Genomic DNA, 18,398 nt, shown 5'->3' on the forward strand with positions numbered 1-18,398 from the left:
ATCCGAAATTTCAAAGATGCACCCAGGCGGTGGGTATAGTAACACATGACACATACAGATAATGTAACACTGCACATCCTAAGCAATGCTGGCAGACACACTATAGAACAGGATAGTGAAATATTGGAGGAAGTGCCTATCAAATGAGGCACACCACCTAGTAATTAGTGGAAATATACTGTTGTTTTTTTTTTTGTTGCTAAATGTAGACCACTAAATATGACTCGTGCCCACAAAAATGTGCAGTATCCAGACGAAAGTCTACCATACCCGGGCAGGAAAACACCTACAAGCATAAAAACAACTTGCTATTAACTGGATGGTACGCCTCAATGGAAACAGGTTCTTCTAATATGTTGTGAGGATGATGAATGGTGAGTATATATGTTTTGCTGAGACATTTCCCTAGTGAGTCCTCCTCTGGCACATGCAATGATTAAATGATACAGTGAGATAAGTACTTACGTGGTACAGTCACTCCATAGTGCTGGGTATCGCTGATCAGCACCTTCCTCTTCAGCTCATTCAAACCAACACCCACAGGTCCTATAAATGCGAGATAACATTTGTGAGCATAAAACATATGTCCAGCACATGGCACATAAACATGGGTAAGAAAGGAATAACTTTTTTGATATGCAACCACAAAAAAGCATGTTCAGTGGCTATAAAAACTATTCACCCCCTTTGGCATATTTCACATCTTATGTTCTTACATCATGGAATCAAATACATTTAAACAGGAATTCTCGCCACTGGTCATCACAAATAAAACACTGTAATAGCAAATAAACATACAGCTCTTATTTTTTCTTTTTTTGCAAATAAAAATGTTAACAATGGATTACATATTGTATTACCAACTTGCTTAAATAGTTGGTAGAAGCACCTTGAGCTGCAATTATAGCTCTGAGTCTATTTGGATGAGTTTCTACCAGCTTTACACATCTGAACACTGCAAATATCAACCATTATTCTATGTAATACTGTTGGGAGTTTCATCCGGCAGATGAGAAGTATTCTTGAACAGCAATTTTTTTAATTGATCCATAGATTCTCAATGTGAGATATGCCTACACTGGGCCACTACAGATCATTGATTTTTATTGTATTTAAACCACTCCAGTCTGGATTTTGGTGTATGTTATGAGTTACTGTACAATATAAACACTTTCTCAGGTCCTACATTTTTTTTTGCTTACTGCAACAGATGAAGCAAAATAAATCTCAGAGGAAAACCTATTTTGCCCATATCTCCCTAAATCTTCTAGTTTCTGCAGTAGAGTGGCATCCTCAAAGATAATGCTACTGCCACCATGTTATGGTAGGGGGAATCGGTATGACATACCGCTGGACATAAGCCAGTCGGATGTAATACAGACGCCAGAAGGCAGAAGACTGAAGATTCCGACGGTATTTTAACTATCCCTCCCCCCCCCTTAACCCTCCCTTAGGGGTGCCTAACCCTAACCTCCCCCCAGGGGTGCCTAAACCTAACCTCCCCCACAGGGGTGCCTAAACCTAACCCACCCTCCACCGCACCCTAAACCTAACCTCCCCACAGGGGTGCCTAACCCTAACCCCCCCTTCCCCTAGTCTAACCCTCCCGGCCGCTGTCCGCTCCCGACGCCCAGCTTACCTTCATTCGGTATGCTGGGCATCAGGATTTCGGCGGGTGGTCTGCATTTCGACTGCCGGCTTCCATGGTAGGAATAGCTTTCACCCCCATTGCACCTGGCATGACAAAAGTGCAAATGATAGGCATCGACTGATGGCTTTGCTGCTGATGCAGAGATCCAACGCTTCTACGCCATCGAGAGATGTTTTTTCCCTCTGTCCGACGCAGCGGCATGGAGGACCCAGGTGTAGCATTCAGTCCTGTTCCTTTTCTACGATTTGCCTGCCTTCCCCATTCAGTTTTGCCCTCATTCTCTAATTGAGCATACCTACTGTAAGAATGCCCATTGATGGTTTCCAGTCAACGGCTGGAATGGAGTTTGGAAACCAATGGTTAACAACCATCGATGTTCCTGATCAGAATAAAATACTCATTCCATCGAATTGCGGTATTCAATGATTACCAGCCATCGGATGCTGCTTTCCAATAGGGATGGACATTGATGGTTACAGTCAATGTATTTCTTTTAATGGTAGTGTTTTTACCATTTGATGGCGGCAGTACAATGTTTTCGAATGGCAATGATTTAATGCTGTTGCGATGGTTACCTTATTTATAAATCCTAAGAGATGTGCCGCCCCTGGCTCATTCCCGTCTGCTGCTCTCTGTATCAGGGTATCTTGGTCCTTTGGAGGCTGTCTCTGTATGCCTCAGACATGACTACTTTCGTCCATCCCATCTGTAGGCTGCTCCGAGGCAACAGTGCACATTGCTAACTATGACTGGTTCTCACTGTCTCAGAGAGCAGCCCTTGCCCCATAACTCTCACAATCTTGTTGTGAGTAGTAGTGACTGTGTCACAGTCCTCCATGTCCATGGCTTGGCGTCACTAAGGTCACTGGCAGCGGAGCAGTGTCCTGTCCTCCAGGTGCTCCACCACCTCGACTGATAGACAGCCTGGCTCCGCTTCAGCCCGCCTATGGTCGGCTGCACTACAGTAGCAATGCACATGCCTGAATTAGGATAATTGCACATGTGCAAAACATTACAATGGATTTACCATCAAATGCTACCTTCACATCGCAGCATTCAATGGTGTAAGCCGTCCTATTCGATGATGGGCTTTGTCAACTATTTCAGCCATCACTCACAGCACAGATTGCACCATCGGTGGTGACCCCTTCGATGGCCATCCCTAGGTTAAACTTAGCCTCACCAAACCTCAGAATCTTCCTCAATACTTACTGGTAAACTATAAGTGAAATTTTATGTGACTGATTTTCTAATATTTATTTTTCTTTCACTTTTGCCACCCTCCTTTAGATTGAAATCTGTGATGTGCATGGGCCATTATAACTTCATGCACAGTTATATCCATCTCTGCCGTGGAAGACTATAAGGTTGATGCAAGGTTAGAAAATATTGTATATGCAAATTTGCACTGTACAAACAATGCATGCATATGTGAGCATGCAGACCTGCTTGAATATGAAACTTACAGGGCACGGAAAGAAGAGGAGTGTAGGCAGTGTACAGTAAAGGCGTGTTCACACAAATGTGAGTCTGACCTGGACACAGCTTAATATGCCTGTCAGGAGCTGTATCTAGTGCAACTGCTGGAGGGCTGGTGCTAGTGTTCAAAAAGCCAACAAATAAATGTTGAAAATGGTATGCCCCCTAAAGTGTCCCAGTGCTCATAGCGGCAAATTGGGAAAGACAAACGCGTGAGGTCCTCTCGAAAAAACATCTGCTGTAATGAAAGCCTGGGTTGGTAACACTATAACAAAAACTTAAAGTGTGGGGTCCCCCTGTCATAATGTCACTAAGAGTAAGCCTGTTGATTCTTTCTGCACAGACTGGTAGCTGAGGGTTAAGGTTAGGCTATAGGAGGGGAGGGCTGGGCACTAGGTGGAGTTAGGATTACTCATACTTAACGCCAGTAGCCATGGAGGATCCGGCGGAAGTCATCCTGACGTCACTACCGGACCCATGGTACCAGGTAAGTCACCACTAGACCACCAGAGACGTTTTGTTGACATTCTAACCATGTTAATATTTCATCAGTGCCGACATTATGAATATCAACATGGTCAATAGTGACATGCCAAGCAGCCGCCAAGCAACAGCCACGTCGACATTCTCATTTGGCATTATGAATGTGGACAAAATATGCCACACCCATAAGGAAGCTCTAGGGCTTTATGTATGAAGCGGAGGCTTTTGCAAACTCGTTGGATATGAAAATTAACTAACTGCAAGATCAGCTTCGTAAATAAAACCCCTTGTTTGGAAATGCACCAACCAACTTATCATTTTACAGAACAGTGTATTTATGTTGAAACACTTTAACTACACACATCCAATTAGCTAATGTGACAGATTGCGCTAGGGTTTATTTAGGTTGTGCATAATTAGTAATCAACGACTGTCAGTTTTTAAAATGTGAAAAATGTCAAAAGGTGATGACTACTTTTTGCAACTATACTATACCAAAATGAGTTACTACATGTACTGAGCTTAGTGAGACCAAGAGGAAACAGATCTCTTATACAGGCTTTAGTGCCTCGTTACAGTGTTACAGTGTTTAGTGGTCGTAAGGTGCGCCTGTTGCCTTCATAAGGGAACCATTTTGTTGGCAGAATCACTATTCAAGATTATGCAACTCAATTCAGCGAGACCAAGGATGTCACTGATACTTAATGTCTCACTAGCAACCTATCAGCTACTGGCTATGATTTATCTAGTAAATTCTATAATATGGTAGGTAAAATCTGATAGGTTGCAATTGGAAACTTCTCCACTTGTCCTCTTTAGACAATATGATACATTGCTGTGTTGCTGGTTCAGAGTACAATTTCAAGAATACTGGTTCAACACAACGGGGCATATTCAATTGGGCGTGAGGTTTAGCGAGGTAAAAAATTATGGATTACTGCGGGTATGCGTGCTCCCAATACCTGCAGTATCCAATAAAAAAAAAAAAGTGGTCTGAAAACCGTGCTCCGTGTTAAAAAATTACACTTACCTGCTGGGGTCTCCGTGGCTCCCCTCCATCTTGTCACTGGGGTGGGAGCTTCTGGGAGGCTCTGGGGGCTGGTGGGAGGAGCAAGGGCTGCTGGTAGATTTATTTCTCCTAGCACCCGTTACAGGAAGGAGGGACACACACAGGGGTCACTCACTCACACACTCACAGTCACTCACACTGACATACTCACCACTGCTGCAGCAGACCGGATCCCAACGAGGAAGAAGACAGCGCTGCGGAAGGTAAGTAATTAAGGACTAATTAAGCTAATTGGAAACTTCCAATTGCTTAATTAGTAATCATGGGGGGGTGCAGCCGGAGTCACAGAGCAAGTCCAGCTGATTTTCCCTAAAATTAACGATTTTATGGATCATCAGACTTTATTCTAGAGATGCTAAAAAAAAATAAAAACCTCCTGGCTCTCAAAATCTAAAAAACCCTGTACCTGACTGAATGGCAAAAATCCCACACCTACAGGAAAACCTCACACGTATAGGATTTTTGCTATTCTCGCCCCCAATTGAATATGCCCCAAAGTGAGAACAATAATGAGGACAGAGCCAAGGGGTATTCACTTTCCACTGCCCGAGGAAGCGACCGGGTGCCGCGAAATGTGTTGCAATATTTCAAGAGACCTTTAAGTGTGTTCTCTGCTTTATTTATAAAGTTTTATCACAATTTTTATCATGTGATACTGTTAATATTTTAATTATCTTAATTTGTATCTCTTCCTTTTTTTAAATTTTCTTTTGTGGTCTTCAAATCCATTTCTTTTTTTGTATTATCTATTTGTTATGATTCACATTGACTATTATAGTGCGAATATCTTCATATTCATAGAATTTGTTTCTCCATGACGTTGTTCCTATTGAGGTTTGATTTGTATATACTTTCTTCCCCCTTTAATTAATACAAATCATGAATTTATTTATTCTTAGTTGGACATTCCCAATTATTATCAACTCACATTATTTTTGAGTAAGGTATTATGTTCCACATTTTACTTAGTGTTATGGACACATTTGTTTTCCACACCAATTACCATCCCAGGTGTACTATAAAGTATCCTATCAGTGCCGGAGATTATTTATCTATTATAACACACAAAGTGGCCACTGGACGCAGACAATATATAATCTATACATCCAGTGGCGGAACTAGAGAGTGGTGGGCCCAGGTGCAAGAATATGCAGTGCCCCCAGTAGTACCCTATATACAGTGGCCCTAGTAGTGGTTCCCCTATGCAGTGCCCCAGTAGTGCACTTTATAGTGCCCCCAGAAGTGGTCCACCCTACGCAGTGCCCCCAGTAGTAGTCTCCCCCTATGCATTGCCCCCAGTAGTAATCCCCACTATGCATTGCCCCCAGTAGTAGTCCCCCCTATGCATTGCCCCTAGTAGTAGTCCTCCTTATGCATTGCCCCTAGTAGTAGTCCTCCTTATGCATTGCCCCCAGTAGTAATCCCCCCTATGCATTGCCCCCAGTAGTAATCCCCCTTATGCATTGCCCCAGTAGTAGCCCCCCCTATGCATTGTCCCCAGTAGTAATCCCCCTATGCATTGCCCACAGTAGTAGTCCTCCCATGCATTTCCCCCAGTAGTAGCCCCTCTATGAATTGCCCCCAGTAGTAATCCCCCTCCTATACATTGCCCCCAGTAGTAATCCCCCCTATGCACTGCCCCCAGTAGTAATCCCCCCTATACACTTCCCCCAGTAGTAATCCCCCCTATACACTGCCCCAGTAGTAATCCCCCCTATGCATTGCCCCCAGTAGTAGTCCCCCCTATGCATTGCCCCCAGTAGTAATCCCCCCTATGCATTGCCCCCAGTAGTAATCCCCCCTATGCATTGCCCCCAGTAGTAATCCCCCCTATGCATTGCCCCCCAGTAGTACTGCCCCTATGCACTGCCCCCAGTAGTAATCCCCCCTATGCATTGCCCCCAGTAATAATCCCCCCTAATTGTTGCCCCCAATAGTAGTCCCCCCTATGCATTGCCCCAAGCAGTAGCCTCTCTATGCATTTCCCCCAGTGGTAGTCCTCTATATACAGTGCCCCCAGTAGCGGCCCCCACCTATACAGTGACCCTAGTAGCGGCCATGCTCCCTAGACAGTGCCCCCAGGAGCTCCCCCCCTATGCTGTGCCAGTTCCAGTGCCCCCTCACACACACTAAAAACAAAAAAACACAACTTACCTGAATCCTTGCTCCTGCCGTGACCGCTCTTCTGCACCATGGGAGAGATGTCATGACGTCTCTCCCTACACCCGCTGCGGGGGGAGCCGGAAGGCGGAGCTCATGAGTGAGCTCCAGCCGGCTCCCTCCGTGGACGCAGTAGCCAATGAGAGTCTGTCTGACTGTCATTGGCTGCTATAACAAATACACAGCTGCCGCTCTCACTACGGTCTACACTACACTTGTGGGGCCCGGGGGACACTAGCAGTGGGTGCAGCGGCGGCTATGGGCCCCTGCACCACAGCGGGTCCCGATGCAAGCCACCGGCTGCACCGCCGCTAGTTCCGCCACTGTGTACATCATCATCTATCAATCCCTCTGTTACAGAAACGAGAACAGCTTGGCTCCACCTATGCACAAGGAGAGGATGTGCTGCAGGCACAATTTAACAGAAATGATCTAAGTCACTTTTGTGAAGGCTGTAAGAACTTATTCTCCTTAGACATATTTACACTATCAGAGGGCCTACAGCGAAAAAACCCAAATATATTAGTACTAAACTACAGTGTTTACATATTGTTTTAGGCACATCTGCTATATAAAAGCGAAAATATGTTCTTCTGTCTTTCTATACAAATCCACAGTTTACAAGCCAAGATCGTGAAATTTTACATACAAGTGTATTAAAACACAGCCGAGGCAACTAAAAAATGTTTAAATCGAAATGAATTACTGTTAATTTTTAATTAATTAAAAAACACAATTTTCGCATAGCATTCGCCCTCTACAGGTCAGGTCTGGAATTACAAAAGGATTTAGCTTATCTACTATATTTTCTTTTCTATCTTCTCTACTATATAAAAGTGAAAATTTGTGCTTCTTTGTATACAAATCCACAGTTTACAAGCGAAGATCGTGAAATTTTACATACAAGTGTATTAAAACACGGCCGAGGCAAATAAAAAAAAAATTTGAAAATGAAATTAATTACTGTTAATTTTTAATTAATTAAAAACCACAATTTTTGCTGCACGCTCATTGTGGGGCCTCACGGCATATGGGTAGGGCCTCGGAGCGAGCGTTTTGTGTTGCATGTTTTGTCATGATCTTAAAGGTTATTATCGAAGAGAGCTTTAGCAGGCTTTGCCAACATTCTCAGCTCTCTGACTATACCAAATTATGCAACAACATTGACTTCTTTCTTTGAACTGTGTCAAAATTATGACTTTGCAAGGACCCTGCTGTACTGTGAGCTGCCAAAATATTACACATGGAATGCTTCTCGAAAAGTTTTTATGCACAGAAAACAGGGAGTCACTGTACATGGTCATCCTGGTATCAGAGCAACAGAAGCTCTTGGCCGTGTTTACACTGTACCTCCGACAAATTTTGAATGCTTCTATCTCCGAAGTTTGCTTTACACGGTTACAGGTCATACTTCTTTCGAAGACCTTAGGACTGTTGATGGGGAAGTTTGTCACACTTTTCGTGAGACCTGCCTAAGGAGAGGTTTGTTGGAGGATGATGTGTAAACAAACATTCTTATAATCCCGGATAACGCCGGGTACTCCAGATAGTTTTAAATAAATCTGCTATTGTTTCTGTAATATGCATTTATATATACTTTTAATGGCAGACTACATACTGTACTGAAACAGAATATTCCCATCAATTGTAAAACTTTGCTACTTTGAAAATGTGTTCGCTCTTTAAAGGGCTCTGGGCTTTTGTGCCGGGCAGCTGTATATATCTAAAAACCATAATTTGTAATGAAAAAGAAAGAAGCTCTTTCCTGCCTTTATATATTCACCAACCAACTAATAAGAAGCCAGCTAACCTACCAGTATGTACAGTGTATACACCATTGATTTATGTTATGGTTACAGACTTTATAGAAAGCCAACTGACCGCAACACATTTTTGGATTACAAAAGTCACCATCCAGATTCTTTAAAGCACAATCTACCAGTTTCTCAATTTTTACGCATTCTTCGCAACAATTCAAACCCATAGACAGCTGAAGCCCAACTCAAGGAGATGCTGGAAAGATTTATGCTGAGGAGCTATAATCTCAGGACCACCGAGAGATGCTTGTTGAAAGCAAGAAAGATCTTTGCTGAGGGCAACTGTAGGAAACAGAATCTGGAGGTTGTGAACCCTTTTGTCATAACTACGACTTTTGATACAGTGGGGCCACTAATCCGCAATGCAGTACATGGGCACTGGCATGTGGTTACAAGTGATCCAGTTTTCAGGGGGCTATTACCTGAGAAACCGCTGATGAGTTTCAAATGGGGTCGGAACCTCAAAGTTATTTTGATGCGGCCGGACATGGCTAGACCACAGGAGACTCAAACTTGGCTAAACCCATTGAAACCTGGGTGTTATCGGTGCGTGAATTGTACCACATGCAGCAGCATGATGGATGGCCAATTTTTCCATCATCCTCATACAGGATGCGAGATTCCGATACAGCATCGTGTTACATGTACATCTAACACCATGTGGTCTATATTCTGGTGCGCTATTACCCATTCCGTGAGAGGATGGCGAATCATAGATCCTCAATCAATACTGCTCTGTCTACTGGATCTTCTGACAAACCAGTTGCCTGCCACTTCTATGAAGTACAGCATGCCTTATCTTCACTAGAATTTATGATTGGCTGCCACCCCCCCAAACGTGGGGGTGACGTGCCAAGTTACTACTGCGGAAAGGGGCTCTTTGGACACACAAATTGGACACAATCTATCCCCGTGGCCTGAACGAGTCAATGCATCTAGGAGTGTTCCTAGATTGATGTGGACTGACCTTAGGGGTGCACCACCTAAATATATTTACTTTCCATTTTCTATTTTATTTTTCTTCACAATTTTTTTGTCAGGTTGGCTATTCTATAAAGTCTCTAACTTATATATTTTATTATATGTACATGAGGAAGATGTTTTGAGGATTTCATGTTATGAATATTCTATATTATGACATTGTAATTATGTGTAGAATTCATTTAGATCTTCTTTCCCCCTGGTGATCCACAGTCATTTACATAGTATTTGTTAATATTTGCTTTGAACACCTCTATAGGATGATCTCTGGGATGCTATGTGCGGCTATAGTGGTATTGATATCTATTACCACTAAGTTTATAGTATATTGGGGTTGCTTAGTAACCAATAACATGAGTGTCCGGCTATAGCAAAGGACGCTCTGATATGAGTTATCGTGTCTGACATGTTGCTTAGCAACCAACATGTGACATTGCGCACAGTCGTCACACAGGAAGCCGGGGATTAGTCTCCCAGGTTACTGGGCTGAGTGCACTACAACGGATGGAAGTGAGGGGTAGTGGAGCGCACGGAGGAATCCAAGCACTAAGTGATTTTTCACTGTCTGCGCGTTTTCATTTACTGCATAAGGTATGCACCTTCTTACAGTAACATTGCATTCATAGTACATTAATACATGGGTAGATCCATATGTCCATATATTTTAATGCATGTTGCAGAGTATTGTTGTCTCCAAATTAGAGGTGGGGTATTGATGTATTAGGGAATTGGTCTCTCAATTAGACTAGTGGGTATATATGGGGGAAATGTATCACTTGACAAAGGTCCATGCATAGGACCAAAAAGTCGAAGCTTTTTTGAGAAGACTGGTGAGTGCACCCCTATATTCCTTTTCTTGTGTATAAGGGCCTTGATGGTCCTTTATTGGTTGATCACCCCAGCAACTTGTGTCAAACGACGAGAGAGAGAGAGAGAGAGAGAAAGGAACGCCTAATAGTGTAGATTATCCAAGTGCAGTGAAAACAGACTCAAAATGTGCCCGAATTGCTTCAGGTCACATAATTCTTCACGGAAAGTTTTGAAATCTCCACCTGGAATATTACAGTATTACACTTCCTTACACCAAAAGTTTATCTGGTACGCATATACAGATGTGCCCACATACATCTATCTTCCGTGCGCTACAAGTCGCGCCACACAACGCGGGAGCTCAGTTTGACTCAGTAGTGCCTAGCGCCTTTTTACCTTCAAATGTGTCTTATTCGCACAACGATAGCACAGGCAGCTACTGCTGATTAAAATGATATGCAGCATGCCTATGTTCTCTGAACGGATGCAGGTGTATCTGCATGCAAAATGCTACGTTACAGTATCAGCGGCTGTAACACTGTAACGTAGTGTTTAGCATGCAGATACACACGCAGACACACAAAGAACATAGGCATGATGCATATCATTTGAATCAACAGAAGCTGCATGTGCTATCTATTTGCATCGTTGTGCGAATAAGACGCATGTGAAGGTAAAAAGACACACAAAGTGACGCTCGGTGCTACTGAGTCACGCCACGGCATGGCACGACTAGAAGGGCTGTTTAATGTGCCAGGAGGCTAGGTGTATGTGGACCCATCTGTATGTGGTACGATTTGAGTCTGTTTTCACTGCACTTGGATAATCTACACCATTAGGTGCTCCTTTTTCTGTTTTACTCCAGATTTTTCACAGCTGGTTTGCCAAACCTGCCCTCAGAAGAAAGAGCTGCCACCCATAAAAACTAACGGGTATGAGAGTTTTTTATGGAAACCTATGAACTATCTCACGGACACATTTAAATATACAGTATATACAACATATATATATATATATATTTTAAGATATTGTTCATGTATAATATATATAATAGATAATCAGGCGGCACACAGTGAGACTCCACAACCACGTAATAATTTGTCAACATTTCAGTATTGAACCACTTTTATCAAGACATAACAACAATGGAACAGAACAAAAGCCTTTGCTGGTAATGACAGCTTCAAGACGCCTCCAGTATGAGGAAACTAGTCGCATACTGTACATTGCTCAGGTGTGATTTTAGCCCATTCTTTCACACAGTCTTCAAATCTTGAAGGTTCCGTGGGCCTCTTCTATGAACGTTCCGTGGGGCTCTTCTATGAACTCTGGGTCTCAGTCAGACCCTCTCGCAAGCGTGTCGATGATGCCCTAGTGCGCATGCGCACGACGGAGGGAGCTCCATCGTGCGCATGCGCGTGACCCGCATAGCGACAGCCAAGCTGTCGCTCCGGGTCTCGCACAAAGGGGGCGTGCTGTCGATGGTGAGTTACAGCACGCCCCCTTTGGTGGGCGTGCCGGGGGCGTGGCTGCCAGATGGAGGCGTTCCCATGGGAACGCCTACCGTCTGGGGCCGGCCCCACTGACATCACTAGTGATGTCAGTGGGAGTGATTTTGGCTCTGAAAGAGCCAAAATTACTCCAGGGCTTGCGGCAGCGAGACCCTACCGCAGGTAACCCACAGCTATGCGAGCGTCCAAAAGGCTGCTCCAAATTTAAATAGGATGGCTCTGATTCAGAGCGAGCACTCTGGTCAGAGCGTCCGGCTCTGAATCAGGGCCTCTGATCTTTAGTTTCCTTCCATAGATTTTCTATTGGAATCAAGTCAGATGATTGGCTGGTCCATTCTAGCAGCTTTATTTTCTTTCTCTGAAACCAACTGAGAGTATCCTTGGTTGCGTGTTTGGGACAGGCTTGCCTACCCTCCCGTTTTGGCCGGGGGCCTCCCCAATATCGGGTGCCACTCCCGGGCCCCCGGAAAGGCAGGCAACCCTCCCGACCTCCCCCCAAGAATAAACATGAAACCCCCGCAACGGGGGGCCAGTGACACGATTCGCGCTGAATCGCGTCATCGTGGCCCCGCCCCCTGCTTAACAATGCCGAAAATAATGGTCCCGGACCCGCCTTCAATGTGTCATAACTGTCTGGACACGCCCCCCACTGTTAGCCGGCAATCAGCTTCCTCCCGGAAGGAGGGAGCTGATTATTAGCAAGTAAGGTTTGGGATCATTTTCCTGCTGAAATGTCCATCCTCGTTTCATCTTCAGCATCCTGGTAGATGGCAGCAGATTTTTATCAGGAATGTCTCGGTACATTTTTCCATTCATCCTTCCTTCAATGATATGAAGTATGCCAGTACCGTGAAAAACAGCCCCACACCATGATGTTCCTACCTCCAAACTTCACTGTTGGTATGGTGTTTTTGGGGTGATGTGCAGTGCCATTACTCCTCCATACATGGTATGTATTATGGCATCCAAAGAGTTACATTTTGGTCTCATCTGACAGACTATATTCTCCTGTATTTCACAGGCTTGTCCAAATGTTGTGCAGCAAGCTACAACATGCTTTTCCTTTAGCAATGGAGTCTTGCATGGTGAGTGTGTATACAGGCCATGGCGGTTGAGTGCATTACTTATTGCTTTCTTTGAAACGATTGTACCTGCTATTTTCAGGACTTTCTGAAGCTCACAAGTGATCCTTGGCTCTTGGACAACTATTCTGATAAATGTTTTCACTCCTCTGTCAGAAAATCTTGAGAGAAGCATCTGGTTGTGGCCGATTTATGGTGAAATTATGTTCTTTCCACTTCCAGATTATGGCCCCAACAGTGCTCACTGGAACATTCAGGAGTTTAGAAATCCTTCTGTAACCAATGTCATCAGTATGTTTTGCAACAATAAGTTTGCGAAGGTCTTGAGAGAGCTCTTTGCTTTTACCCAGCATGAGATGTTTCTTGTGCGACACCTTGGTAATGAGACACCTTATTATAGGCCATCAGTTGGGACTGAACCAGCTTATATTAAGTTGCACTGACAAGAGGCAAGATTGCTTTCTAATTACTGATAAATTTCAGTTGGTGTCTTGGCTTTCCATGCCTTTTTGCTCCTCCCTTTCTTCATGTGTTCAATATTTTTTTAACATTATTACACATAACTTAATTTATGGACATCTATGGTTTGATTTCTTTGCATGTATGGATTGCATGGGTTGTTGTTGACAATAGCCCCATTACAAATATATTTACTGAGAAAAATGTTGATGTGTTCAATACTTATTTTAACCACGAATTGTTTTTAAATATGGTGCATCATTTTTTGACCTATTGTTGTTTTAAAATATTATTGTCACTTCATCACACAAAAAGCTCTTTAAAAATGAAAAATAAAAAAACAACACACATATGAGCCGATGCAGAGCTGAGCGTATGCAACTACAGGCAATGCTGGCTCGTATTCAAGTCAGCTGCTAACCCACTTGCGGCCTAAGGGACATAACCAGCTGGTAACAGGAGGATCACACATAGGCAAAGAGGGCATGTTTGGATAGGTTCAGTACAATAGATGTATATAACTCAGCATATGGGTGAATATTCGCATTGTTCTCTGTACACACAATACGGGTGTAATTACTTCCAACTTGTGGTCAACTCTGCATCAGCCTCATAGATACCAAATTAGACAGCACCATTACTGCTGTAAATTGTTACAACTATAGTGAACTCTCCCCATATTCATTATAGGCATACTTCACAATTTACTGTGGGAGCAGTAGATCCAGGTGGGAGGGATGTGGGGCGTGGTGCAGGGAATCTCGTATCAGCATCCCTTGTGCAAAGCCAACATTTATGACACAGTGCAGTGGATGTGGTGCCACAATACAGCAATTCAATACGAATCACGGCCCCAGACTGCCCACTTAGTTCAAGAGACAACAGGCATATTTCCAACTATGGGCCTGATTCATTACGGATCGCAACTGGGATTACGTACGCAGACGGACGATTGTTGCGTGCTGCGCAATGCGTATGCATAGCAGTTCGCATGCGCGAAGGCTCCACTGTGATCAGAGTGTCCACGCAGACCCATCGCAGAGTGACTGACAGGAAGTGACCGTTTGGGGGTGGTGATTGGCGAAACGCAGGTGTGCCAGTGCGTTTGAACGCCGTTACAGGGTCGTACATAAATTAGCCACTGCAATGGCATACGCACCTTGAGCATTCACTGCGTGTGATGAGGTTAGCAAATTCTAAGTAAGGTCTAACCTGCTGTAATTGTGCGTGAGGCTCCAAAGATACTCGATGTTACCGATGGTTTCGCACACTTGCAATGTATTATGGATGTGAGTAAGGGGAAGTGGGCGTCCTTATGTTAGGCTGCGACGGCATTGCGATTGCAAACATTAGGATATTTTCGCAGTGGGTGTGCATGCGTAATCGCAGCTGCGATCACAATAGCAATCCATAATAAATCAGGCCCTATGTATGGCTGCACTTACATCAATGTACCTTCACTGAACATACTGCCTGTGTACAGGGGGCATCAAGAGGGGAAAGGGGGGCAGATTGGGAGTGGCCCGGTGTGGCCCTGGGTCAGTAGCATATCGGACAGGCAGAGAGGAGTACGCTGCTGTGTGCGGGGCTGCGGAAGGTCCATGAAGGTTGTTGCTGCTGAGCAGCAGTAGTCTCCTCTCTCGCCCTGCAAATGTTATGGGTGAGGCAATCACACTATTCATGGTGGCCCTGCCTGTGTGTGAATACCACATCACAGCCTACTGTGGTTCCGCCTCTTCATTCATGCAGTTAGTAGCTGTAAGTGACATATGTCCGGCTCTGTATTGCCCTTTTTGCATATGCTTGGCTCCAGAGCAGGCACAGTGCTCAGCATTAGGCCCTTATCCTTATTTATTGAACTTCTAAATTCTTATACCCGGTACATTTGAGGGATTGGGAAGAGGATCATCTTTGTTCATTAATACTCAGTCTGGTTTTATTACAATGTTCGCTCCCAATTATAAAGCAGCAGGGAAGTATACTGGCGCTGTATAAATATTTGTTCATCACTAGTCATTTGTTCCATCTATAGAGGGGTTGAATTTGCAGTCTTGCATTTGTAAAACTTTTAGATACTCCTCTGTTAAGGTCTCTAAATAATTACAAATAAAGGCTCTGGCAAACAACATTGTTTAATCTAGGTCAGGTCAAGCAGGTAAAATATAATCTCATACACTAGTGTTCACTTTTATTGTGACTACAAAGGGTAGTCACTAGGATGTCTCATAGATGAAGAAATGGGATCAAGCATTACTTCATTTTATGTGCATTTATTTTATTATTATTTGTAAAGAGCCTTGCCACAATGGCAACGTCAGCATTGGATATAGCCTTTTAAAATTGTAACATTACTTAATCAGTACGTAGTAGATTCCTGCTTGTGCACGGAAGGTAGAAATTGGATCTGTGCAACCACCTTGTTCCAGACACCTTAAGGTCTTTATATAAGTGCAGAGACAGCCAAATACAGCGGGAATATAGTGTACTGTGCAATACTCAAGAACAAAGACGACCTATATTATTAATATAAAAATGTTGCAAACATGTGTACGCCAAGAGCTAGTGAGCTAGAAAGTGCGGCTTGGTTTAATAAGTTTGCATGTTTGGATAGGTTGTGTTAGAAAACATCTGGCTGTGATTCAGAAGACACTTCTTTTTAATAGCTTGTAAAATGTCTCGCAACACTGGAAGGTGTCTTACAGCATAGTGCTAATTAGTGTGTGGGGGCCTGATTCTCACTCTGCCTTCTGCCTAGAAGCATTGACTTGTAAATATGTTGTGCTTCAGTCAGAGGTGGAGAAAAGGCCATAAAGTGTAAGTGCCTGTGATTAAAGAATGTGGAGGTTATAATCCTCTCTACCCTCCAGTCACTGTAAGAACAATGCAGGCCTCCACATAAAGTGTTACTGGCTTGGGGCTTATCCTGCGAGAAACTATCCCGTTAATGTGCAGCGAGATCATGTGTCGGTTAGAACAAAACTCAGGGACGTGTTTTGGCTGAGTGGAACAAATTGTAACCAAATGAGGCTTTTGTAAAGATCTTTTAAGACACATGAGGCTGGGTTTAGCACCTTAAAGCTGTGATGGCCAGCGATTCGGAGGAGGTATCTGCATGATGAAATAAAACGACTAGTTTAAACAAAAGAAATGAAAAAGAAGCACTTGTCTATTTACACTAATGATCACACAGTATAACACCTACGCAATAGATCTGCTATGCTCCAGCATGAATGTCATATTTCTGCTTGTGAAATAGTAAATCTCACCCAACGTGGCACGCAATACTGCTTATAAAATAGATCCATACTCCACTCAATTAACGCTTCAGTGGCCGATTGTACAACAGACCAAACTTCTTCTGTACAGAAAGCTCCTTTATGCTGAGCTGGTCAGACTGCCATTGATATGTGCCCAATGCATGGGCCAAGGGTCAAATGTAATATCGTGCAATTCGATGGAGCTGGTGTGATTCCAGCGAGATAATCACTAGATTTAAAGAGGCAATTAGTTTAAAGGCAAAACCAACATGGTTTTGACTTTAAACTAATTGCAGCTTTAAATCTACTAGCTATTTTGCCAAAATTGCGTTGGCTACCGCAAATTGTGGGCTATTACATTTGGCCCCAAGTCTACAGTATTTCGCTCACTCTGGAAAGGTGTCAGCGCATAGAGACATTAGTGGTAGATAAAGGGGCTTATTGCAGCTTGCTGAACTGCCCCATGTTGCTGCTGGGACCGGGTTTGCACTGAACACAGGAGATATCTTTGATCTCATATGTTACAGAATTGTTAGATAGCAGCAGTAATAAAACAATATACTGCAATACAGCAGGAATAGCTGTTTTTACATGATTTAACGTCGGGAGACTTCATAAGTAGGCCCTTTATTGCAGGGCCATCTCTTCCATTGGACTTGTTGGGCAGTTGCTCAAGGGCCCGAAGCTTGTAGGGGCCCACCAACCCGCCCCCTGCAGCCCAGCCAGTTAGTAAACATAAGCCAGTCGCTGGTGCACTGTATTCTCATCTAGCTCCCCCCCTCCCACATCCCCCCGGCTTAATCCGCCGGCTTCAGACAGAGTCTCTCTGCATGTGTGGGAGGTCTGATGGGCATGCAGGAGGGTTTAATTTTATTTACCATTTTTTTTTTTTTCCCGTGAATGGATGGGTAGGGGCCGAAGTGCATTGCTTTCCCCAGGGCCCGCACTACTGTTAAGACAACCCTGCTTTATTGTATTCGTCAACTTATTGAATATTTATTTTTATAAGTGCAAAATGCACTCTATTATGCCCTAGCGGCCTTTGGTTCCCAAGTAGAAGAACTGCATGAGGCTCTGAGGTCTGCCCTAAGCTTGTGATCTGACAATCTCAGACAACAATTTTTGCTTTTAGACTTTTCCAAACTGCGGTTTCATCCTATGTAGATGGGAGCAAATGTTCAAATTCGTGTTTGTGTTATTCACCATAGATAGCAAAAGCAACACCGCCACACTCAAAGTCACTGTGTGTAGGAGGTAAATACTATTTTGCTTTGGATAAGTCCAGCAATTTGGAGCAGGCTATCAAAAAACAGACTACACAATGCTATGAATATGCTGATGGAGTGGCAAAAAGTATAGTAGAGGGGAATACAAATGTGGATGGACTTAGAGCAAAAAGTGGTATTGCTTGTTGCTTAAACTGACCAACTTTCCCCGATACTTAGCTCTGTTTAAATGTCCTAAGAGCTGATGAAATCGGAGTGTATTTCTTCAGCTGTGGCAAGTTCATAATGAATGACTCTGAGCCTCTTTTTTGAAGCCGCGGGAAACACTTCCCTGGAGCAGTGTCGTTTTAAGTGGCTGAATACATTAGAATAAACACTCTGGTTAACACAAATCCAGTGTTCACAGCTTCTTT

At 43.7% G+C, this 18,398-nt stretch overlaps 1 protein-coding gene across 2 annotated transcripts in view; it reads right to left on the reverse strand.

Annotated features, from left to right (window-relative positions):
* MPP7 (MAGUK p55 scaffold protein 7) overlaps window positions 1–18,398 on the reverse strand; it is a 432,558-nt gene that overhangs the window by 48,353 nt on the left and 365,807 nt on the right. For both annotated transcript variants that reach the window (XM_088447791.1, XM_088447792.1), the window contains one exon: window positions 466–546. In XM_088447791.1, the coding sequence (XP_088303917.1) occupies window positions 466–546 (81 nt within the window). The remainder of the gene's footprint in view (window positions 1–465; window positions 547–18,398) is intronic.

Source organism: Taudactylus pleione, unplaced genomic scaffold, assembly GCF_031769625.1.
Source record: "Taudactylus pleione unplaced genomic scaffold, aTauple2 ptg000439l, whole genome shotgun sequence".
Classification (NCBI taxonomy): Eukaryota; Metazoa; Chordata; class Amphibia; order Anura; family Myobatrachidae; genus Taudactylus; species Taudactylus pleione.